Raw genomic sequence first — 19,067 nt, forward strand, 5'->3', positions numbered from 1 at the left:
TTTCTACCTGTGCTGCCTGGAGAAGCGGCCGCCCCACACCTCGCAGGACGACCGAGAGGTGACCGCCTTCCTGGTAAGGGCGCCTGGGCTTCGCCGTACGGTCCGGTCCGGTCCGGCCGTGCGAGTGCTCCGATGGCAACGAGGGCCTGGGACCCTGCTTCTGCCCCATGCCGCCCTCCTCTTCACCGCCTCCGCCTCAGAGAAACCGCCGAGCCTGTTTCCAGCATAGATTAAATAGTCGAATAAAGGTCTAGCTCTCTAGCCATCTTGATAGCGCTCCCTTCAGACGCGAGAAAAGGGAAAGGAGTTTTCATCTTCATGGTAATCCTCTCCCTTGTACATCTCCGCTTCCGATCAGTAACTGCCACTGCCCGCCTTTAATCAAAGGTGCAGCTGTAACTGCTGGCAGAGGAGGGTGTTTCTTGAAGGTCACTTTACTTATGGCACAGCATGTGTGTCACATCGTATCATTTTGACCTTGAATTACTGTATCTTTCGAAGGTGGATGACAATCACTTTTTATACATTCATTCGTGCCGTATCAATGGAGTATTGTCGTTATACCCTTAACATTCAGTATGCTTGGAGAGATCCATCTGGTATTTATAGAGTGTTCCAGGGCTGCAGGAGCTGCTAGTAAGTTTTGTCTTTTGTAGTTGCTGGGAATATTTCCAGTAACATACAAACTTGTTGAAATAGTGTATTATTAAAACCATTTTTGGAACTATATTGATTTTTTTACCTTTTCTCTTTTAATTGGAGGGGGTAAAAGTAAAAAATTTGATGAAGAAACTTCTTAAAGACAGTTCAGGGTCAAGTACATTAGAGTCTTTAAGTTTTTCTAGAATTCTGAAAAATGTGAAAGCAAGTTAGAAGTAGATGAGAAACCAGACAGTTCTGTAAAAAGTTTACCTAGAAACTTTGTTATTACTGATGTTTCTGTATTTATTTTTTTAACAGATCTTGCTACAGAAATTTAAAAGTACCTGAGATCTTATCTTCAAAAGAGTTCACGTTTGTTGTAGTTTTGTTAATAACGGCGTAAGTCTACTGCAAATGCTTATGCACACATTTGTATTATCAAATTCACCACGGGAGATGAAATGAAGATTACCTATAGTTTAAACATGCAGAACAACACACTGTTTAAGCATGAATAGCTGGGTATTCATGCTCTGAAAACAATGTGTCTAGGAAGCAGATGTTTAGAGATACTTTTAATTCTTGAAGCATCAGTAGCAACATCTGGTAACTGAGTTCACATTGAGTTGAAGATATTCTGTTGGTTTCAGCAGACTTTTAGTCAGGCCCCTAAAACAGGTCTCAGTTTCCAGACTTGGCATGCCTATGTGTAAAATAAAGACTTATTTATTTTTATAGGAAAAAGAGTACTTTTTATAGACTGCTTATGTTTTTCAAGTTTTTTAAATTTCTTTGTTGTTATTTTGGTATAGTTTATACATGGTTTTTACTGTGTTCAGAAAATGTGGACTGTTGCAAGCTCTTTTTCTGTAAAGACTTCCTTGCTAATGGCTTTTAAAGTTACTGATACTTTCTATCTGCTAATGAAAGTATTATTTCAAGGCTTGTTTTCATCTTACAGTGGTCATCACCTCCAGAAGCCATTGAACGCTTTAAATCTCAAGAAATATGGTTTGCTCCACCTCAGTTCTATGAATTGTGTAGGCTGTGCAACTTCTCTTCACTCCGTGAGTTACACAGGTTCAGCTCTGATCGAGCCCTAGAGGGATGCGAACGTTGGATGCCTGTGACATTAACTGCTTCAGATGGCTACATTCAGCTACTGCCAGGTAAGAAAACAGGTGAAGGTTCTTTTAAATCTATGAAAGCTTGGCAATTGCTACATACTCAAGGCACATGACATAAATCGTCTATAAGGAAAATATTCTTTTAAGTAAAGTTACTGCACACTTTTTCTACTGTTCAGCTTCCTTCTTTGATACAGTTGATAATGGCTACTATCAGAGACAAAATACTGAATCAGACAGCATAGTTATTTCTGTACTTGCTGATAATCTCATTGTCTCATATGGTTGCCATTAATATGTTTATTTATGAAGAAATTCTAGCATTTCAACTTTTTTTTTTAAATCTGAAGGAGGTATTAGAACTCCTCCTATTTAGTCCTTTTCAGTGGGAATTCTCATTTACTTCAGTTATCCATTTGTAAGGGCAAGTGGATGAAGCACTGCTATATCAGTCTTCACAACTGTGGAGACAGGGCAGCGATCTAAAAAGATACACTAATTCATTTTCCTCCTGCCCTTTCTCCTACCTAAGTCTCTCTCATTTCATAGTCATGTACATTTTTGCCTTCTCTTTAAGAAAAGCTGCATGTACTATTTATTATTTTCTGCTTCTTTAGTTTGTTTTTCACTATGCTTTCTCCTTTTTTATGTCACAATTGACCTCTAGAATTTCTGTGTTTGTGGTATATTAGCAGTCTTGCACAAGAGTAACATGCATTTATAAGGCAAAACACTGTTTTCTTCAACAGAACAAAGTAAGTTTCTATTCTTAGTCCTACTGTAGCCTATCTTTATACACTTGGAAAAGTATTTGTCCTGTTCGCCACCTATTACATAAACTTGTATCTGACCAGGCTGTGATTATAGCATATTAGTATTATCAGCACTGGAACATTCAAATCAACACCTCAAATGCGCACTGCAGTGTCCCTGACAGATAATTCAGAAATTTGTGGCTGTATCTTTAAATCTGAAGATGTTTAGAGGCAATTTACCTTTGTATTGTGAAATACATTTCCTCTGAGTCTAGTGTCCTGATAAATATTTTAAAATTGCTGGTGTCACTCAATCAAAAGGCTGAAAAATAAGGTAGGCAATGTATAACTAAAACTTTTTTTCCGTCCCCAGGAGATGAGTTATATCCAGAAGATCCAGATTATACAGGAGAAAAGAAAATAATCATGTCAACAGATAAGAAAGTTGAAGATCTCATGAAAGAGGGTAGTACATTTCACAGGATAGTAATAAAAAACATCAGTAATCTTGCTGTCTATGTTAATATTCAAGCAAAATATAAACATATGAACCCACTGATGATAAACTCTGATTGTTCAGATTACAATAGCAGATTATAATATCTGTCTGGTTTAAAGCTAGAATATTTTTAATTCCATATTCACTATGATTTTTGTCCTTTCTAACCGTTGCCAAACAGTCAGGAAAATATTCCTTTGTCCTGCCGAAGAATTTTGTGTGTGTGTGTGGTTTAAGATTTATGTGTACCTAATTCTTTGAGTCTTTGAAACAGAACAGTTGTGCCAGTTACAATGTTACACTGAAATTTTAACATAACCATCAACTTAATTATTGATTAACTTAAATGTGATTTGATGGTAATTATACTGAACCATTACCACCTTATTCTACTTACCTACAAATTGTAGAATATGCTGCAACGCTGGTCTGTTGAATCACACAGGTCCTTTTCTCGCTGAAAGTTTAAGTATATAATATATTCAGAACAAGTATGTTTTTAGTTGAAGTATTCTTTTACTATGCTTCCCAAAGTTACCCATTAGATAACCGTAATGTGTTTTTGGAAATGAATGAAATCTCCCATTCCGTATCTGTTGACGTTTCCCAGTCTATTCTCTCTCTCATTTTTGGGAAAACCAGTGTATATGTGTATATATAGATTTATTAGCTAAAATTAACTTTTTAAAAATAATATTATAAAGTTAATGTTTATATTTGATATATCTAAATTCTTTCTACTAATGGTAATCTATTCAAAACTTGACAATTTTCAAACATAGAGATAACTTAGACAAACTAAGTCATCTATCAGATTGCATGCATTCTCAACATTCCTTTTAATCATCATTTTTATCTTCAAGTTGTTAGCAATTTAAAAAATAAAAAAATAAATTGTTTAGCTCCAAAAAGATACCAACAACTTCAGGGAATAACGTACTACCTTGGAAACACCCACTTCTGTATTTCAGCATCACACATTTTGCTTCTCAACTACTTTACTAAATATATCTGGGATTTCAGAACTTCAGAGGAAGGATTGCTGTTTGCTTTTTTGTTTTGGATGTTTGTTGGGTTGGTTTTGTCTTTTTTTGTGCAGTAAGTGGAACAGATGGAGCAGTGATGCAAGTTCTTTTTTATCTGGAAGAAGAATGAACGATGACTTGACATTAGCCAGTAAAGTTGTTCAGAAAGCTTTGTTCCAACTTTTGTTCTGTATTTCAATTAAAAGCTGCAACATTTTCATTAAATTGAATTGGTTTGTACCATTCATTTGGATTGGGGAAAAAAAAAAGTGTGTCTTCTCTCTGAACATGCTCAGACTGTTTTTGGTTTTGCAGACCTTGTTGAAATTTGTAATACCTCTGCTAAGCATGGATCATGTGAACCAGTATATTACATATACTGTATATGATGCAGTATAAGATCACCTTCAGAATATTCTGGCTAACTCTTCTGAACATGAACACAACAGAATAATTAAACTGGAGAGCAGAGGAAGCAAAGAAAGTAAGCTGTATGGCTGTCTTGCATGGTTTTTAGCTTTTTGAGACTAACACTGGCCACTGTAGCACTAGCAAGACAAGAAGGCCAGGCATATTTATATTTGTGTCATCTATGTTAATAAATAACTCGGCTTCAAAATTATTCAGTTATTTATTCATAATGGGCAAAATAAGTCATCCAAGTAATTGCTAGGCTGTTTTACAAGTTTCAATGAGCACATACCCAAACTTAACAAGATACAGCATTGACAAATATGTGGTATCGGTTGGGCGCTTTCACCTTCGGTGTAGAGCCAGGATTCCTTATTTTGAGCTGGTAGACAGTAATGCAGCAAATTAAGGTTATTCTGTCAGCCCAGGAAAGGGGGACAAACACTTGCAAAACTATTTTTATTGAATTGTTGTTGCATAGCAACAATGGTAAAATATTCTGTTCCTGCAGACACAGGCTTAAAAAAATACCCCACCTGTGATAACTGGTAATAGAATCATAAAATGGTTTGTGTAGGAAGGGACCTTTTAAAGATGTTCTAACCCAAGACCCCTGCCATGGGCAGGGACACCTTCCACTAGACCAGGTTGCTCAAAGCCTCATCCAACCTTGCTTTGAACACTTCCAAAGATGGGGCACTCACAACTTCTCTAGGCAACCTGTCCAGTGCCTCACTACCCTCACTGTAAAAAATTTCTCCCACATGTCCAATCTAAATCTACTCTCAGTTTAAAACCATTACCCCTTATGCAGTCTCTACAGGCCCTGATAAAAAAAAAATATCTCCATCTTAGAAGCCCACCTTTAAATATTCAAAGGCAACAATAACGTTTCCCCAAAGCCTTCTCTTCTTCATGCTAAACAACCCCAGCTCTCTGAGCCTTTCTTTACAGGAGAGGTGCTCCAGCCCTCTGGCCATTTTCATGGCCCTCCTCTGGATCCACTCAAGCAGGTCCATGTCTTTCTTGTACAGGGGACCCCAGAGCCAGACACAGTACTCTAGGTGGAGTCTCACAAGAGCAGAGTAGAAGGAGAGAATCACCTCCCTTGACCTGTCGGCTACGCTTCTTTTGATGCAGCCCAGGATACGGTTGGTTTTCTGGGCTGGAAGTGCACATTGCCAGCTCATGTCCAACTTTTCATCCACCAGTACCCCAAGTCCTTCTCTGCAGGGCTGCTCTCAATCCCTTCATCACCCAGTCTCTACTGATACTGGTGATGATCCCAACCCAAGTACAGGAGCTTGCACTTGTCATTGTTTAACTTCATGAGTTTCACATGGGCTCACTTCTCACACCTTTCAAGGTCCCTCCCAATGGCATCCCTTCCCTCTAGCATACCAACTGCACCACTCAGCTTGGTGTAATCTGCAAACTTGCTGAGGGTACACTCAATCTTACCATCTATGTCATTAACAACAATATTAAACACCATTGTTCTCAGTATGGACCCTTGAGGGACACCAGTCATTGGTTGTTTCCATTTGGACATGGAGCCATTGACTAATTCGTTGGATGTGATTTCTTACACATGGGAATCAAAAGCTCTCTAAGAAAAGCATCCTTAAAGAGCTGCCAGCTCTCTTCTGCTCCTTTATCACTGAGGGCAGTTTCACAGGGGCTCCCATCCTCTAGTTCCTTAAACAAATGAAAGTTCACTCTCCCAAAATTCAGGGTCTTCACTTCACTCTTCATCTGGTCCATCTCTCTCGAGATCATGGATTCAAATATACAAAACAATATATATAATACCAAAAAAAAAGAAATTATGTAATCTGCAACTGCTTTGATTTTGCAATGTAGTCTTTCATAGCTGCTGGAGAGCTTCCTTGATTTTTTGATTGTTCTGTATGTTACGGTTGTTCTACTAGTTTACTTTTGTGGCAGAAAGTAGCTATTAGGAGAAAATATTTTTAGGAAAGAAATTATTCAGCAACCTAGATACACATTAGATTCTTACAGAAGTTTTTACACACCTGCATGTTGCTGTACATTATGCCTTTAATTCTAATACAGCAAAACTTGTATGTCAAAAATGGTTACTTCAATCCTAAATCTGTACCTTAAATGAATAGTCTCTCTATTTGTCGCCTGTAACTTTTTTTTCCACACTACCAGAAGCAAAATGGTCCAGCAGGGGGAGCTTGAAGGCCAGAAGACAAAAAAGTAACAAAAAATAACAAAAATACACCATTTTACACAGAAAGTGGTGACAATCGTTAAATGTAAGCATAAATGCCTTACAATATACATACAGGAAATACCTTTTAGTATTAACTTAAAAATATTGATGATTAAAGCTGTAGTTTCAAAATATTGAGCCATTCTTAACTATAGGCTTCTGCTCAAACAGGTGGGTTTTACTTCCCAGCTGTATGTTTCATCCCCTTTTCTTGGGCTGGCACCTTGTCTATGCAGCCTTGTGCAAAACTAGATGAGGCCTGAAACACCTTTTTTTTTTTTTTAAAGCCTGAATGGAAAGGGTACTATAGAACACAGTGAATTAAAAAAAAAAAAAAAAAAAGTAGCTGTTTTATCACAGAGCTTGATATGTGAAAGTGCACATTTTCTTTAAGCCCTAAATGCTATGGGACGTTTATAACAGCTGTTTTCTGTTGGGGGTATCTATATATTTAAGTAGCACAGCTGAACTCCAATATGAAAGTGCCAGGTACTCTTTCTCCCCACCTGCCTAATTTTACACACCTTTCAAGAATATACTCCACCTCAGACTTTGTGGCTTCTGAGAAAAACACGTGCCACAGAAGCCCTGGCTGTTACCGCCTGACCGTGCGGGATGCGACCCTACCTCGGGAAGAGCCCACCGCAGAACAACCCCAGCCCGCTGCCTCCCAGCTGCTCTACCGAGTCTCCCGTCCGGCCCCTTCCCGCCTCAGCCTGAGGCGCCACACAGTGAGTCTTGCTCCTCCAAGCCCAGAGCAGGAACAGCAGAAAGCCAAAACTCTCACTTAAGACTCATTTACCACAACAATACGCTTAAAGAACCAAGAAGGCGCCATTACAGTGCACTAGCTCCGCTCCAACGACTCACTTTGTCACCTCCGCCAACCCCCCGCCATCACCTCAGCGGGACACAGCACATGCGCAGCAAACACAAGGCCGGGCCCTGTGGTAGTACTCGTCTGCGGCCTGCGTACGCATGCGCACTGCGCCGACCTGCGCTTGCGCACTGGCGGTGATTTTGGAGGCGGGAGGGCCGCCTGTTTCTGGAAGGTTCTTAAAGGAGGAGAAGGCAGCTTGTATAAGGCTGGCTGTGGGCGCTTATGGCCATGATGATGTTGGTGTCTGAGGTGAGAGGGTTTATTTTTATGAGGAAGAGTGTGAAGCTAAGGTAGAATATGAAGGAATCTAGGAGGAGGGAATAAAGCAAAAAAACATTGTTTCTTAGCAGTCTTTTGTCTTTTACTGTGCTACTTTTTCCTTGGGTTGTGCCTGTTAGAACTGAGTTTTTTAGGTGGAGTAAGACTGACCAGAGGGAGAGAGGCTGGGGTAGTGAGTTGTTTCTTCTAGGAGTGTTTGTATCAGGCTTTTGTTGCTGGAGAGGCATCCTTTTATCTTCTCCTGTTAGCTGCTTCTTCAGGTAGCAGTTTGTGGGGAGGGGTTTAGTGGCCCCTTGCATCTTTACAGGGTAAGTATTCTTGGTGTTAGCTACTGGGTTTGAGCAAACGTTTGTGTTCTTAATAACAAAATAGGCGTGTTGATTTTAGGAATATGCTGGGAGAGCTAGTCTTTTACTTGGGTCTGCTTTATCCTTAATACTTTGATAGGTCACTTACTGGTTTTGCACCTCTCCAACTGAGAGTTTAGGAGTGGTTATTTATGTCTCTTAAATGTTATCCCTGAAATAAAAGTGTATATCTTTGAGTGTCTAAGGCAGTGTTATGTATCTCATGTTATAGTATATTTTAGTGTGGTGTTAGAGACTTATGTTTAACCTGGATGGTGTGCTTGTGTCATGTGATACTAGGTAAAGCTTCTAAAATAGTTTCAGCTGTTCTGTTGTAGTGTCAGACTGGGAATAATTAGTATGCTCTCTTAGCAAAGCATGTTGCTAGTTACGATGACAATGTGGCTGTATTGCTTTGTTCAACACAAGCTTTGGAAGTGGAAGGCTGATGTCTTGACTTTCCTTTCCTGAAACATTTTATTAGGCATCTACTTCCAGTGTGAATTCTTTTAAGTAGTAAGCTAGATACTGAGGTGATGATGTTGTGATGTGCTGATTTGTGGCAAAATGAAATGCAAAGTACTTCAGTCTGTAGATAGTTCATTATGCCATTGTAATCCCTAAGTATGATATGTACCATTGCAGATTAATAGCATGTGAAATACCAGTAAAAATCTCTGTAATGTTAAAATTGTTTGCTAAGGTTGGGATTTTTTTTGTCCTAATTTTTTAACAATGTAACCATTTCCCTCTACTGTTTCTGTCCATTTGATCACGTGGATAGGTTGTAGCAGCCCTTGTCTTCAATCAACCTGCTTCTGTTGGCCTTTGAATGCAAGATACATACTGTAGGTAGGCTGAGGATAACAGATGTGTTTTGATGTACTAAAAATTGGTGTGGTTATATGTGACTAAGCGTAGATGGCGAATCTTAATTAGCCTTTAGCATAGTGCCTCATTAAGAAGGCTGGTTTGAACCCTTTGATATGTCTAAATCATTTGCCTAGACTAATACTCCTGAGACAAGTAGCAAAAAACTATAGGCTTGCTTTAGGTCTGCGCTCTTTAGATATGCTTCAAAACAATTAATGGCTTTAAAAATGGGTAATCAAATGTTTGTTGTTCTTTTATAGTAGTGTGGAGGAAGGCTCTAGCTGAGAAACATGGAAGTCTCAGTATTAGAGGTATGCTGGTGGTTTTTAAATTCTAAAAGATTCCTGTTTGTTTATTTCGGTGCAGCTCTCTGGAAGTCAGATGCACAAATAAGGTGATGCCTCTGTATTTCCATTCAGCAGCTCTTTCTTACTTGTGTGGGTGTTTCAGAATAAGTTTAATCAACCTAACTTTTTAATTCTACTCTATTCTTTTAAATGTATTCTTTTGTCTGAATAACTTCAGTTAGCATTAGTTAGCAGGAGAAGGAATTCCAGGTCACGTATCCTAAACTCATCCTGACCTGGTTGCTTGGCTACGGGGGGGTCTGGAAGAAGATAAGGAGGAAACTTTGTCAGCAGACGCCACACGCCATTGAGATAAGGACAACAAATGGCCTGTCAGGAGTTCGGAGATGGAGAACCAAAGAGAAACAGTTGAACCCCCAGACCACAAATTACCATTGGACCAAGGGGCGCATGAACAGTGCATGAAGAGCCTGACCATTGGACCGAAAGGCGCGTGAAGGGCGAATGGAGAGGGGGTGCATAGATTATAGGGGTTTAAAAACCCAGGTTTTCTTTGTTTCAGGGTCCCTCTCCAGAGGCACCCAGCTCAAGCTATCATTCTGCTGTACCATCAAAATAAATTAATTATTTTTCTGAGATTGGAAGTCTGAGACTCTGCTACGGGAGACCTAGGGTAAAGAGATTTCTTTAACATGGGGTCATATATGGATTATATACATTTTGTCATTTCTTTCAGGTGTTTGTATTGGTTTCATCTCAAAAGAGTTCACTAGGGATGCAGCTAAAATCTAAAATGGAAGATGTGCAACATAATCTTAAACAGAGGCTAGTATAGTGTTAGATTCTGCTGAATTCCACAAGAGATTGTGGAAGAATCATTTCTCTAGAATACAGCCATAACAGCTGACCCAAGGGATATTCCGTACCATATGAGGTCGTGATCAGCAATAAAAGCTGCAGGGAAGAAAGAGGAGAGGAGGACATCTGTGCTTATCAAATTTGTCTTCCCAAGTCAGTGTTATGTCTGATGAAGCCCTGTTTTCCTGGAAATAGCTAAACATCTGCCTGCCAATAGGAAACAGTGAATGTGTTCATTACTTTGTTTTGCTTGCATGCGCAGCTTTTACTTTACCTATTCAGCTCTTCTTATATCAACCCATGGGTTTTCTCACTTACCCTTCCAATTCTCTCAGTAATCCCACTGCGAGGGAGGGAGGGAGCGAGCAAGCAGCTGTGTGGTGTTTAGCTGCCTACTGGGATTAACCCACAACAACCAGGGACCCAGATCAGCTGAAAGACTGGGATATAAAGGTTTACAAAAGCTGAGCAGAAAACTGTGACCTCCTTTTAAAGAAACTGACTGTCTTGTAGACTCTCTGAGCATGAAGAAAAGCCCATTGGTGGGGTTTGTTGTGTGTTTTGGGTTTTTTATACGTACTTGAGGCAATATGGAAATAAAAAGCTTTATGTCTTTGCGCTTTACCCACTGTTCAGTTTAACCAACCTTTTAGACTAAGCATGCTACTAATTACAGTGCTGAAGAAACTTGCAAGCTGAGAAGTCACTTGATGAACTAATGGTCTGAAATTGAAAGATGTTTTGCTTGTTAACATTCTATGTGCTAAGTATCAGTCACCATAGTTTTTAAGATACCTCATTAGAAATTGTAAGCTTAATTTTTACATCTGCTGCTCAGATGTTCTTAAAAACATCCTATCATTTTAGCAGGAGCTGATAGTATTTGTTATTGTTATCTACCCCTTGCCCCAGATTGAAGATCCAGGTTGCTTTTGGGTTACTATGAAAGGATGTGGGCCTTACATAGTCGATGAAATAGAATATAAAAACCTGAATGCTGAAATGAATCAGTTCTATGACAAATCTTGTAAAGATATGGATGAAGTAAAACCGGTAACAGTAGAAGAAGACCAGGTAAAATCATTGCTGTATTGTGCAAATAGAAACAAACTGTTCTTTGCATTGGTTTGGGGGTGAAACATCCAAGATATGCTTTAATTTTTTTTCAATATTGCTATGTAGAAAAGTAGATAACAGCATCTACATGGGTTGTATCTTCTTATGTGTAAACTTCATAGCTACATAAGCTGCAATGCTTACATTTTAAAAAGATTGACGGCTGTATAATAAGTACTATATTCTTGTCTCTAAAAAACCTTTGAGTGTAATTTGCTCCATTTACAAGAACCTGCTGTCTTGTTCTTTCTTTTTCAGATTTGTGTCGTTTTCAGCAAGGAACTCAAATGCTGGTGTAGAGCAGTTATTAAGTCAATCGTGTACTGTACAGATCGTTATCAAACAGAATGTTTTCTTTTGGATTATGCCAAATACATTTTTGTTGAATCAAAGGAGTAAGTGTTTGGAGTTTTTGACATTGTCAGGGAAATGTATTTGTTAGTCAATGCATACAGATAATACTTATTTACGTTGGTAGTGACAAGGCTTTGGTTTAATTGAGGTGTGGGTTGGGTCCACAAGAAACTGCTACCTGTATGATAGGCCCTTGCGAGTGTGGATACAAACCAGTCTCTGTTTTGTGAATTTTTAAAGATACTTTCTATTGTAGGTTTTGTTTTTTTAAAGATTTGAAATAGAAAGGGTGTCAGTTTGTTATGACTGGAGTGCATGATTGCCTTTTAATGTTATTTATATATACTTTCCTTCCTTATCAAGTGATTATATGCTAAAAAAATAAAAAATTATAACCAGTGGAGATCATTCCCGAAGCGTGTATGGAAGCAGGATTTCACTTGCTGAACCAGCTTTTGACATCTAGACACAAACCTGTGGGTGTCTTTCCCCACTGCAGTTTACTAGCTTGTTTGTTTTACTAAGAGTTGATGGTCTGTCTTAGCATGGTGCAAACAAGGAGTGTTTTCATAGGTTCTGAGTTTTTAATAAAACTGCTATGAAACCTACTGTTCTAAAATCTTGAAAAATGTGTTCTAAAAATAATTGTTCCAGCTCTTAGCTAGATTTAAAGTTAATTTCTCTGATAAAATATGCAACTTTGACTACAAGAAGCTTTACTAAATGTTTTTTTGTAGTATTCCACAAAATTAAGGAAACTTATTTAAAATATTTTAAAATAAATCTGAAGTAATGTTTTTAAATTGTTGCTGTATTGGCAAACAACGTGACAATGCCCTGAGTTTAAAATATGTTTAACTAGAAGTAAATGTGTGATTTATTGCTTTTTCATTGTAAAATAAAAAGTTGAACAGAAGTGACAAATATATGGATTTTAGAAGCTTGTTATATACAGTGTCTTGCCAGTTATTAAAAGTCTCCAATCAAACCAAGTGTAAAGGATAAGATTAACACTCTAGTGATACTTTTATAAAGAATAAATTATTTTGGGGAAAATGAATACAAATGCAAATTAGTGTGTGTATTAGATTTCCTTCTTGCTGATGTTAATTATACTTGGTTTCTGACACAGAAGTGATAACTGCAAAATGGAATATGCGGTGCCAGGTGATATATGTAGTAGTATGAGGGCTAAATATAATGACAAGACTTCAAACTGTGGTGGCGAATGATCAGAAAGGTTGCGAGTAAATAGGAAATGTATTCATATCTGGAGCAAATCTGTTAACTAATTGTTCCTGGTAGCACCTCTCTCGGGGAGGAAAGATAGAACAATGGTTCCAGGGTGTTTCACAGTGGGAGCCAAACTTCTGAAAGAACTGTGTTGTCAGATGCAGGGTAGTGGAAGGATGTGTATGAGACCAATGACTTCTGGAGAATAAAATCTGCTCTATAAAATGAGATGATTTCTGGTTTGGTTTTTTTAAGCATTCGAGTAGCACTGGAAGCGTTTATGCAGATTCCTTACAGAGCAAGAAAGTGTAGACTGTATCGCACAAAGCCAGTGACATTGCGTATTGACTTCTGTGAAGATACTGCAAAAACAGTGTAAGTAGAGTTTAATAAATGTATTCATGAATTTAAGTGTGAAGTTTTATTGCAGAAATATTTCAAGAAGAATGTAGGGAATCAGATTTGGAAAACTGTTTCAGAGGAGCAGTTCTTAAATGGAACTGCTTCCTTAATGATTTGGGTTTTATTATTCACCTGCTTGAATCTTTTGATACTTATTTAAAAGCCTTTGGAAGTTTAGACATTTCTGGCAGTTCTTGCCCTTTGTCTGTCGTCACAGAGCTGTGTTTCTTGATTCCCAGCATGTTAACTTTTTTACTAATCTGATGTTTCTCACAGATGCTCCTCTTACTCCTGATACTCTTTTGTGATAGTTACATGCTTCCTGAACTGAAGTTCTATAGCTGTTTATAGGTAGTTTTGGGTTTCCCCATTCTCTTTTTTTCTTGACGTATTTTGGATTCATGTTGTGCTTTCCTTACATTCATGTCAGTCTTTTTCTCACTGCAGTTTTGAAGGACCTCAATAAGGCTTTCATTGGGGTCTGGTGGGAAAGAAAAATTGTTTTTTGTATCCTTGAGTTCCAGGGTGCTATTGTCAAAGATCCTGCCAACTCAAGAGGGACATGATTAGAGATCACAGGGGGATACGGCTCCACACCAAGAAAGCTACTTCAGTTTGTGTCCTTAAAGAACATTCAAAACTACATGTGGTCAAGCAGGTGTCTTGGTGTTTTAATACTCTTGTTTGGAAGAAGAAATGAGTATCTGACTTCCAATATTCTGATAGAACAAATATAACATAGTTTGGATAGGAATAGCATACATCTTGAGTGGACCATCACTGTGAATTATTAAAAAAAAGTAGTGGATTGTCATATTTTGTTTACAGTGCTCTTCGTTTGCTTCTTTTTTATTTTATACTTAAAGTTGCAGAAGGTGGTAAAGAGTGAACTTTATTTTCTGCTACAGACCTTTCAGTCTTCAGCACTTCAGTATTGAAGTGCTTGTTCAAAATTGCTCAATACCTATTTAATTAATATGTTCTGCAAGTAGATTCTTGCTTTATTTTTGGTTACTCTGTTTCATTTCTAACCATCATTTTTTGTTGGATGTAAGACACTATACCTTGACAAAGCAATATCCAGTAGTCTTTGATCAGTTCATTTTGTTGATGAGCTGAAATAGTAGTATCAAGACTGAAGTTACGTTCTAAATAGTAAGATGGTGCTAATGTGTCTAGTTGGTGCACTTCTTAAGATTTGGCATGACTTGAGATAGTTTTTTTTACATGCATCCAAAGTTTCTTCCAGTATTACCATTTTAATTTTTATTATTTGGAATAACTGGTTGTGTTTATTTTCCTAGACCAGCCAAAAGATGGGATAGTGCTGCTACTCAGCATTTTCAAAACCTTCTCAAAGGTAAGTAAAAGATCGTACCAAAATGATAAGTGGCACTTCTATTTCAGGAAGAATAAACTGTTGGAGAAATATGGTATTTTTGTTTATAAGAATGTTGTATATTAAAAATAGAGAAAGGAGCTACATAAGGCTTGTTGTATGGACTAAGGCAAAAATATTTGTGGAGCTGCATCTTGAGTACTGTGGGCTTTCATGCTGCATAAATTTTGATAGTTGACCAGATGGTATCTGGCTCTTGGACAAGCTAAATGAGGTAGCATTCATGTAGCTTTTTTTGGGCAGTGGACCCTTTCTGTGTATTTAGCTTAAATCTTTAAATCAACATCACGGCTGTATTTTTGCAGTTTTGTAGAGAAATGACAAGATGTGGCTTAGGAGTTTACCTATTCAGTTGGTTTTTGACAAGGATGTAAGCACCAGCTCAGAAGAGGAATATCTTTATTACAGTTGTTAACACAGATTGACCTCCAAGTAGTTACTTTGTAATCTAGAACTGCTTTTCCTCCAGTCTGTTCTTGTCCTTTTCCATATTTAGTGTTTCAATAGGTCATCCAGTCTTTTTCATATCAAACTTTCCATTTTGGTATGCGACAGCTTTTGGTCTTACTAGAAAAACAGTTCTTTACTGAGATTTTCTAAACTTCTTGCTTACATGCTTCAACCTGAAAAACTACCTACCTGCTTACTCACAAGTATAACAAACTCCATGTAAAAGGTATTTGGGGAGGAGAGGTTGGGTTTATGAAAGCAATAAAGGGTATTTAGGCTGATAATTTCACACACTAACTGGGACATAGCACTTCTCATGACTTACTTGCCCCACACTCACACATACACACATCTAAGTGTCACTGTGCAAAGTAGAGGCTAGTAGGAAGCAATAATAACATTGAGTTTGATTTCATAGATATTTCCAGACTGTACCATAAATAGTAATATATACTTTTTTAATTGTTAGCACATCACTAGTGTATGCAGAAGTGCTTCAGAATTTATTAACAGCTGTGTTTGCTTGTATGAAGAGCCTAACCAAGCTATGCAAATGTGCAAATATAACTTCTTTCAAGAAAAGGAAATGTCAAATTTTGAATGCATTTGTACTACAAATTGTCAGAGATTAAAAGATAAACTAAGACTTTCAGTGTAGAACTAAGACTGGTTTGTGTGGAGAGGTTATTAATCTGTTTTGGCTCTCGGTCTTCCTTCAAAGACCAAGTACAACTTAATTTCTGTAACTTTTTTTATTGCCATGTTACTTTCTTGTTTTAAATAAAAGTTACTACATTTGTACTGGTTTCTCTAAAGAAATAGGTTACAGATCTAATTATGATTTCTATTTTTGTATCTCAGAAATTACAAGTGAAAAATACTGATAATTTGATAAGGGTTTAATCTTTTTACTTGATCTTATGTTTACTACATTTAGCAGCTACCCAAATGAAAGCCAAGTTATGTGCCATAGAAGATGACACATTTGATATTTTTCTTTATGTGACAATAAAAGATGAAAAGGTAAGATACTTTTATTTCTGCAAACCTGTTCGTGCACTTTCCTATAGGTTGTGACTTTGTGATTAGTTTAAGGCTGAAAAGCATTACTTGCAAGTGAGTTTTGTAACTTCTGTCAGGTACGGGAGAAGCTAAATCATTAACTTATTAGAGGTTTTGTTTTCTATTTCTGTTGCTTGTAAACCTCTGGAGGAATTCCAAGAGGCAGATGTTCCATTTTTCACGATGTGAAGCTCTTTTTGGAAGGTATTGACAAGCAAGTGAGGTCCAGCAAGTACTTCAAATGGACAACTATGTGAATTATTTAGTGCACTTCTGCACCTTTTTATAGTAACATATTTAAAGATGTTATTGTGCAGCTGCCTTATTGAATTATAAAAGTAAATAGAAGTTCACACTTTCTTTTGCATAAGACTGAGTTCTCAAACCCTTGAGGAAAAAAAAAACACTCAAACACTAGTTCCACTTGCCAAAATGTGTAACTTGTGCTAAATTTCTGCTGTAACTACTGTCGGACTTAAGCAACTGTATAGTAGATACAAGTGAATTTATTTGAATACTGCTTCTACTTGGCGTGCTTTACTAAGGCTTTTAACACTGGAGCTGTGGTCTTTGCCATAAATGATAACTTTGAAGGAACATATTAACTGAGAGAAGATATTTGAATTATGAATCCCAATTGGCAATAGCGTTACTGATCTCTGAGCCAATGGAGTTTAGAAAGTTTTAGGCTTAGTATTACTCTTTTCTGCTAGATTTTGAATCAAAAAGAAGTAAACTAGCTTGACTTACTAACAGGTTTTTTTACATTTTTAGAGCTTATATAAAAAGTTAATTGAGTGGAGAGTTTTAGGCAGAAGCATGAAACCAATAACTAATTTTAACACCTGTTAAGAGAACATACAGGAAGATATTACTAACTTTCCTATTTTGGAGTTAATATTCTCCAGAAAGGATTTGCTGATGCTGCTTATGTCTTACTGCTGTTGTTTAAAGCTTCGAATGAATTCTAAAAAAATATGTGGTGTAGTGTATTGCTTGTTGATACTGGCCAATAAAGATTTTGGGTTTTTTAGGTGTGCGTTAATGATGATCTTGTCTCAAAGAACTTTGCTCATTTTGAGGAAAATGAAGAGAATACAGAGAGTTCTGCAGATCATCAGGAGAATCAAACATCATTAAGTGTTGAGTCTCTTCCAGTGAAAATTGTTAATCCTGCGCTTGCTTTCAGGCCAGTGCTATTTCAGGAGAAGGTATCAACAAATCTTGAAACAGGTGGGAACCATGTGTGTCAGAAACAATTATACATGCAATGCATCATGTGTCTTTAATTGGATACATTGAACATGAAGCTACAGTTTGAATCCAACAAGTGGATCAAATGGTAACCTAACAAACAATGCTTATGTATCAGACTTTACAAAGACCAGTCAAATCATCAGAGGCAGGAATACTGTAAAGCTTTTTGTACTATATAAGACAAAGGAAGGCTGAGAGTGAGTTACACGGACGTTTGTTGATATGCTTAATAGCGTTAGATATTATTGAAATTACTTGTGACATTGATCAATGATGCATTACTTTTTTTTTACTTTGGAGGGATTTATTTGAACAGAACAAATGTTTACCATGAGTTGTCTCATTTGTAGTGATTCAGGCTTTTCTTTTTAAAAGTATGCAACTTTCCACGCTCCATCCTCATTCACTGAGTTCATCTGCATAGTTATCTTTATATAAAGGTAATTTTTTTGTTGTCCTCTTTGCCATTAGGAAATGATACAGGCAACTAAACAAGTCAGCTGCAGCCCTCTGTAAATGAATATACTGGCTTTTTATGTGTTCAGATAATCAGGAATGTGTGTTTGCTTTTTTTACTTATCTTTCCTAGGTCTTGCTGTTTCCAGTTCCTTTTGTGAAGAGACATACCAAAGGCCAAGCACAGATCTAAATGAAAATACTGTGCCTGTAAGTATTATATTTTGTATTAAATTGTCAAAGATGAACTGAATTAAACATAGTAGGACAGATTAGGAATACTGTGGTCATCTAGCTTGTTCTTCTATGTAATACAGATCTGGGGACTGCACTAATCCTTGATATAGTTAAAAAAAGACATTCTACTTCAGTTTCTTTTTTTAAATGGCAAAAAAATGAAAAAAACATACTACAGTCCTTGAAAAGATTGTCCCTCCTTTTACAGTCCTTTGCTATAGTTTTATGAAGATGATAGATGTCTACACTACACAGTTTTCTGAGTATATGAACATGTAAATGTTTTCCTAGAAACAAAATAGTCCTTATGCTATACCATGGTACACATTCATTGGAGTCTCTGCATATTTGTTGAGTCATCTAATACTTTAAATATCTAATCTGGTTTCTTGCTATTTTCTCTGTTTTTGCTTGCTTTTCTATTCTGAAACATTTTCAAAAGGTCAGCACTCATTCTTTAGTGTTAAATTATGTACTGAATTGCACAATTGGAGCTATTACAATGTCCATGGGAGGAAAGGAAAATGAACCAATAGATTCTAGGCAAATAATCACTGTTCGGTGTATGCAATCTCAACTCTTTAAAAGAGCCCGTGTGCTGTTCAATGTCCTCTTCTGCTAGATGCTTTAAAGGAGAAATTTGCTTCCATGATAGCAGTGGAACTACTTCTTCTGTTAGGTCAGGGGAAAAAAGGAGTTTTACAGAAGTTATTTTTTAGCTCTGCTGAGAACTGGAGGATGACAACCACTCCTGAACTTAAACTGTAATACCTTATTTAAAAGTATTTTGGAAGGAATGATGATGAAAGTAGTAGTGTGGATTCTTACTGAAGCAGAGCAGGATTACCTTTATAC

General features: G+C 37.3%; 2 protein-coding genes across 2 annotated transcripts in view; both read left to right on the forward strand.

The window, feature by feature from the left end:
- Window positions 1–4: 4 nt before the first annotated feature.
- NUDT19 (nudix (nucleoside diphosphate linked moiety X)-type motif 19) lies at window positions 5–3,215 on the forward strand (the record flags this gene model as incomplete). The annotated part of the gene is made up of 3 exons (XM_009709881.1): window positions 5–73; window positions 1,604–1,811; window positions 2,898–3,215. Coding segments are annotated over 3 exons (504 nt in total), but the record flags the coding sequence as incomplete, so codon positions are not given.
- Window positions 3,216–9,370: 6,155 nt separating this feature from the next.
- LOC104169068 (putative ATP-dependent RNA helicase TDRD12) overlaps window positions 9,371–19,067 on the forward strand; it is a 36,235-nt gene continuing 26,538 nt past the window's right edge. The window contains exons 1-8 of the mRNA XM_009709878.1: window positions 9,371–9,391; window positions 11,159–11,320; window positions 11,621–11,757; window positions 13,205–13,324; window positions 14,656–14,711; window positions 16,138–16,223; window positions 17,297–17,495; window positions 18,109–18,185. Coding sequence (XP_009708180.1) covers window positions 9,371–9,391; window positions 11,159–11,320; window positions 11,621–11,757; window positions 13,205–13,324; window positions 14,656–14,711; window positions 16,138–16,223; window positions 17,297–17,495; window positions 18,109–18,185 — 858 coding nt within the window. The remainder of the gene's footprint in view (window positions 9,392–11,158; window positions 11,321–11,620; window positions 11,758–13,204; window positions 13,325–14,655; window positions 14,712–16,137; window positions 16,224–17,296; window positions 17,496–18,108; window positions 18,186–19,067) is intronic.

Source organism: Cariama cristata, unplaced genomic scaffold (assembly GCF_000690535.1).
Source record: "Cariama cristata isolate BGI_N322 unplaced genomic scaffold, ASM69053v1 scaffold15861, whole genome shotgun sequence".
NCBI classification, from domain to species: Eukaryota; Metazoa; Chordata; class Aves; order Cariamiformes; family Cariamidae; genus Cariama; species Cariama cristata.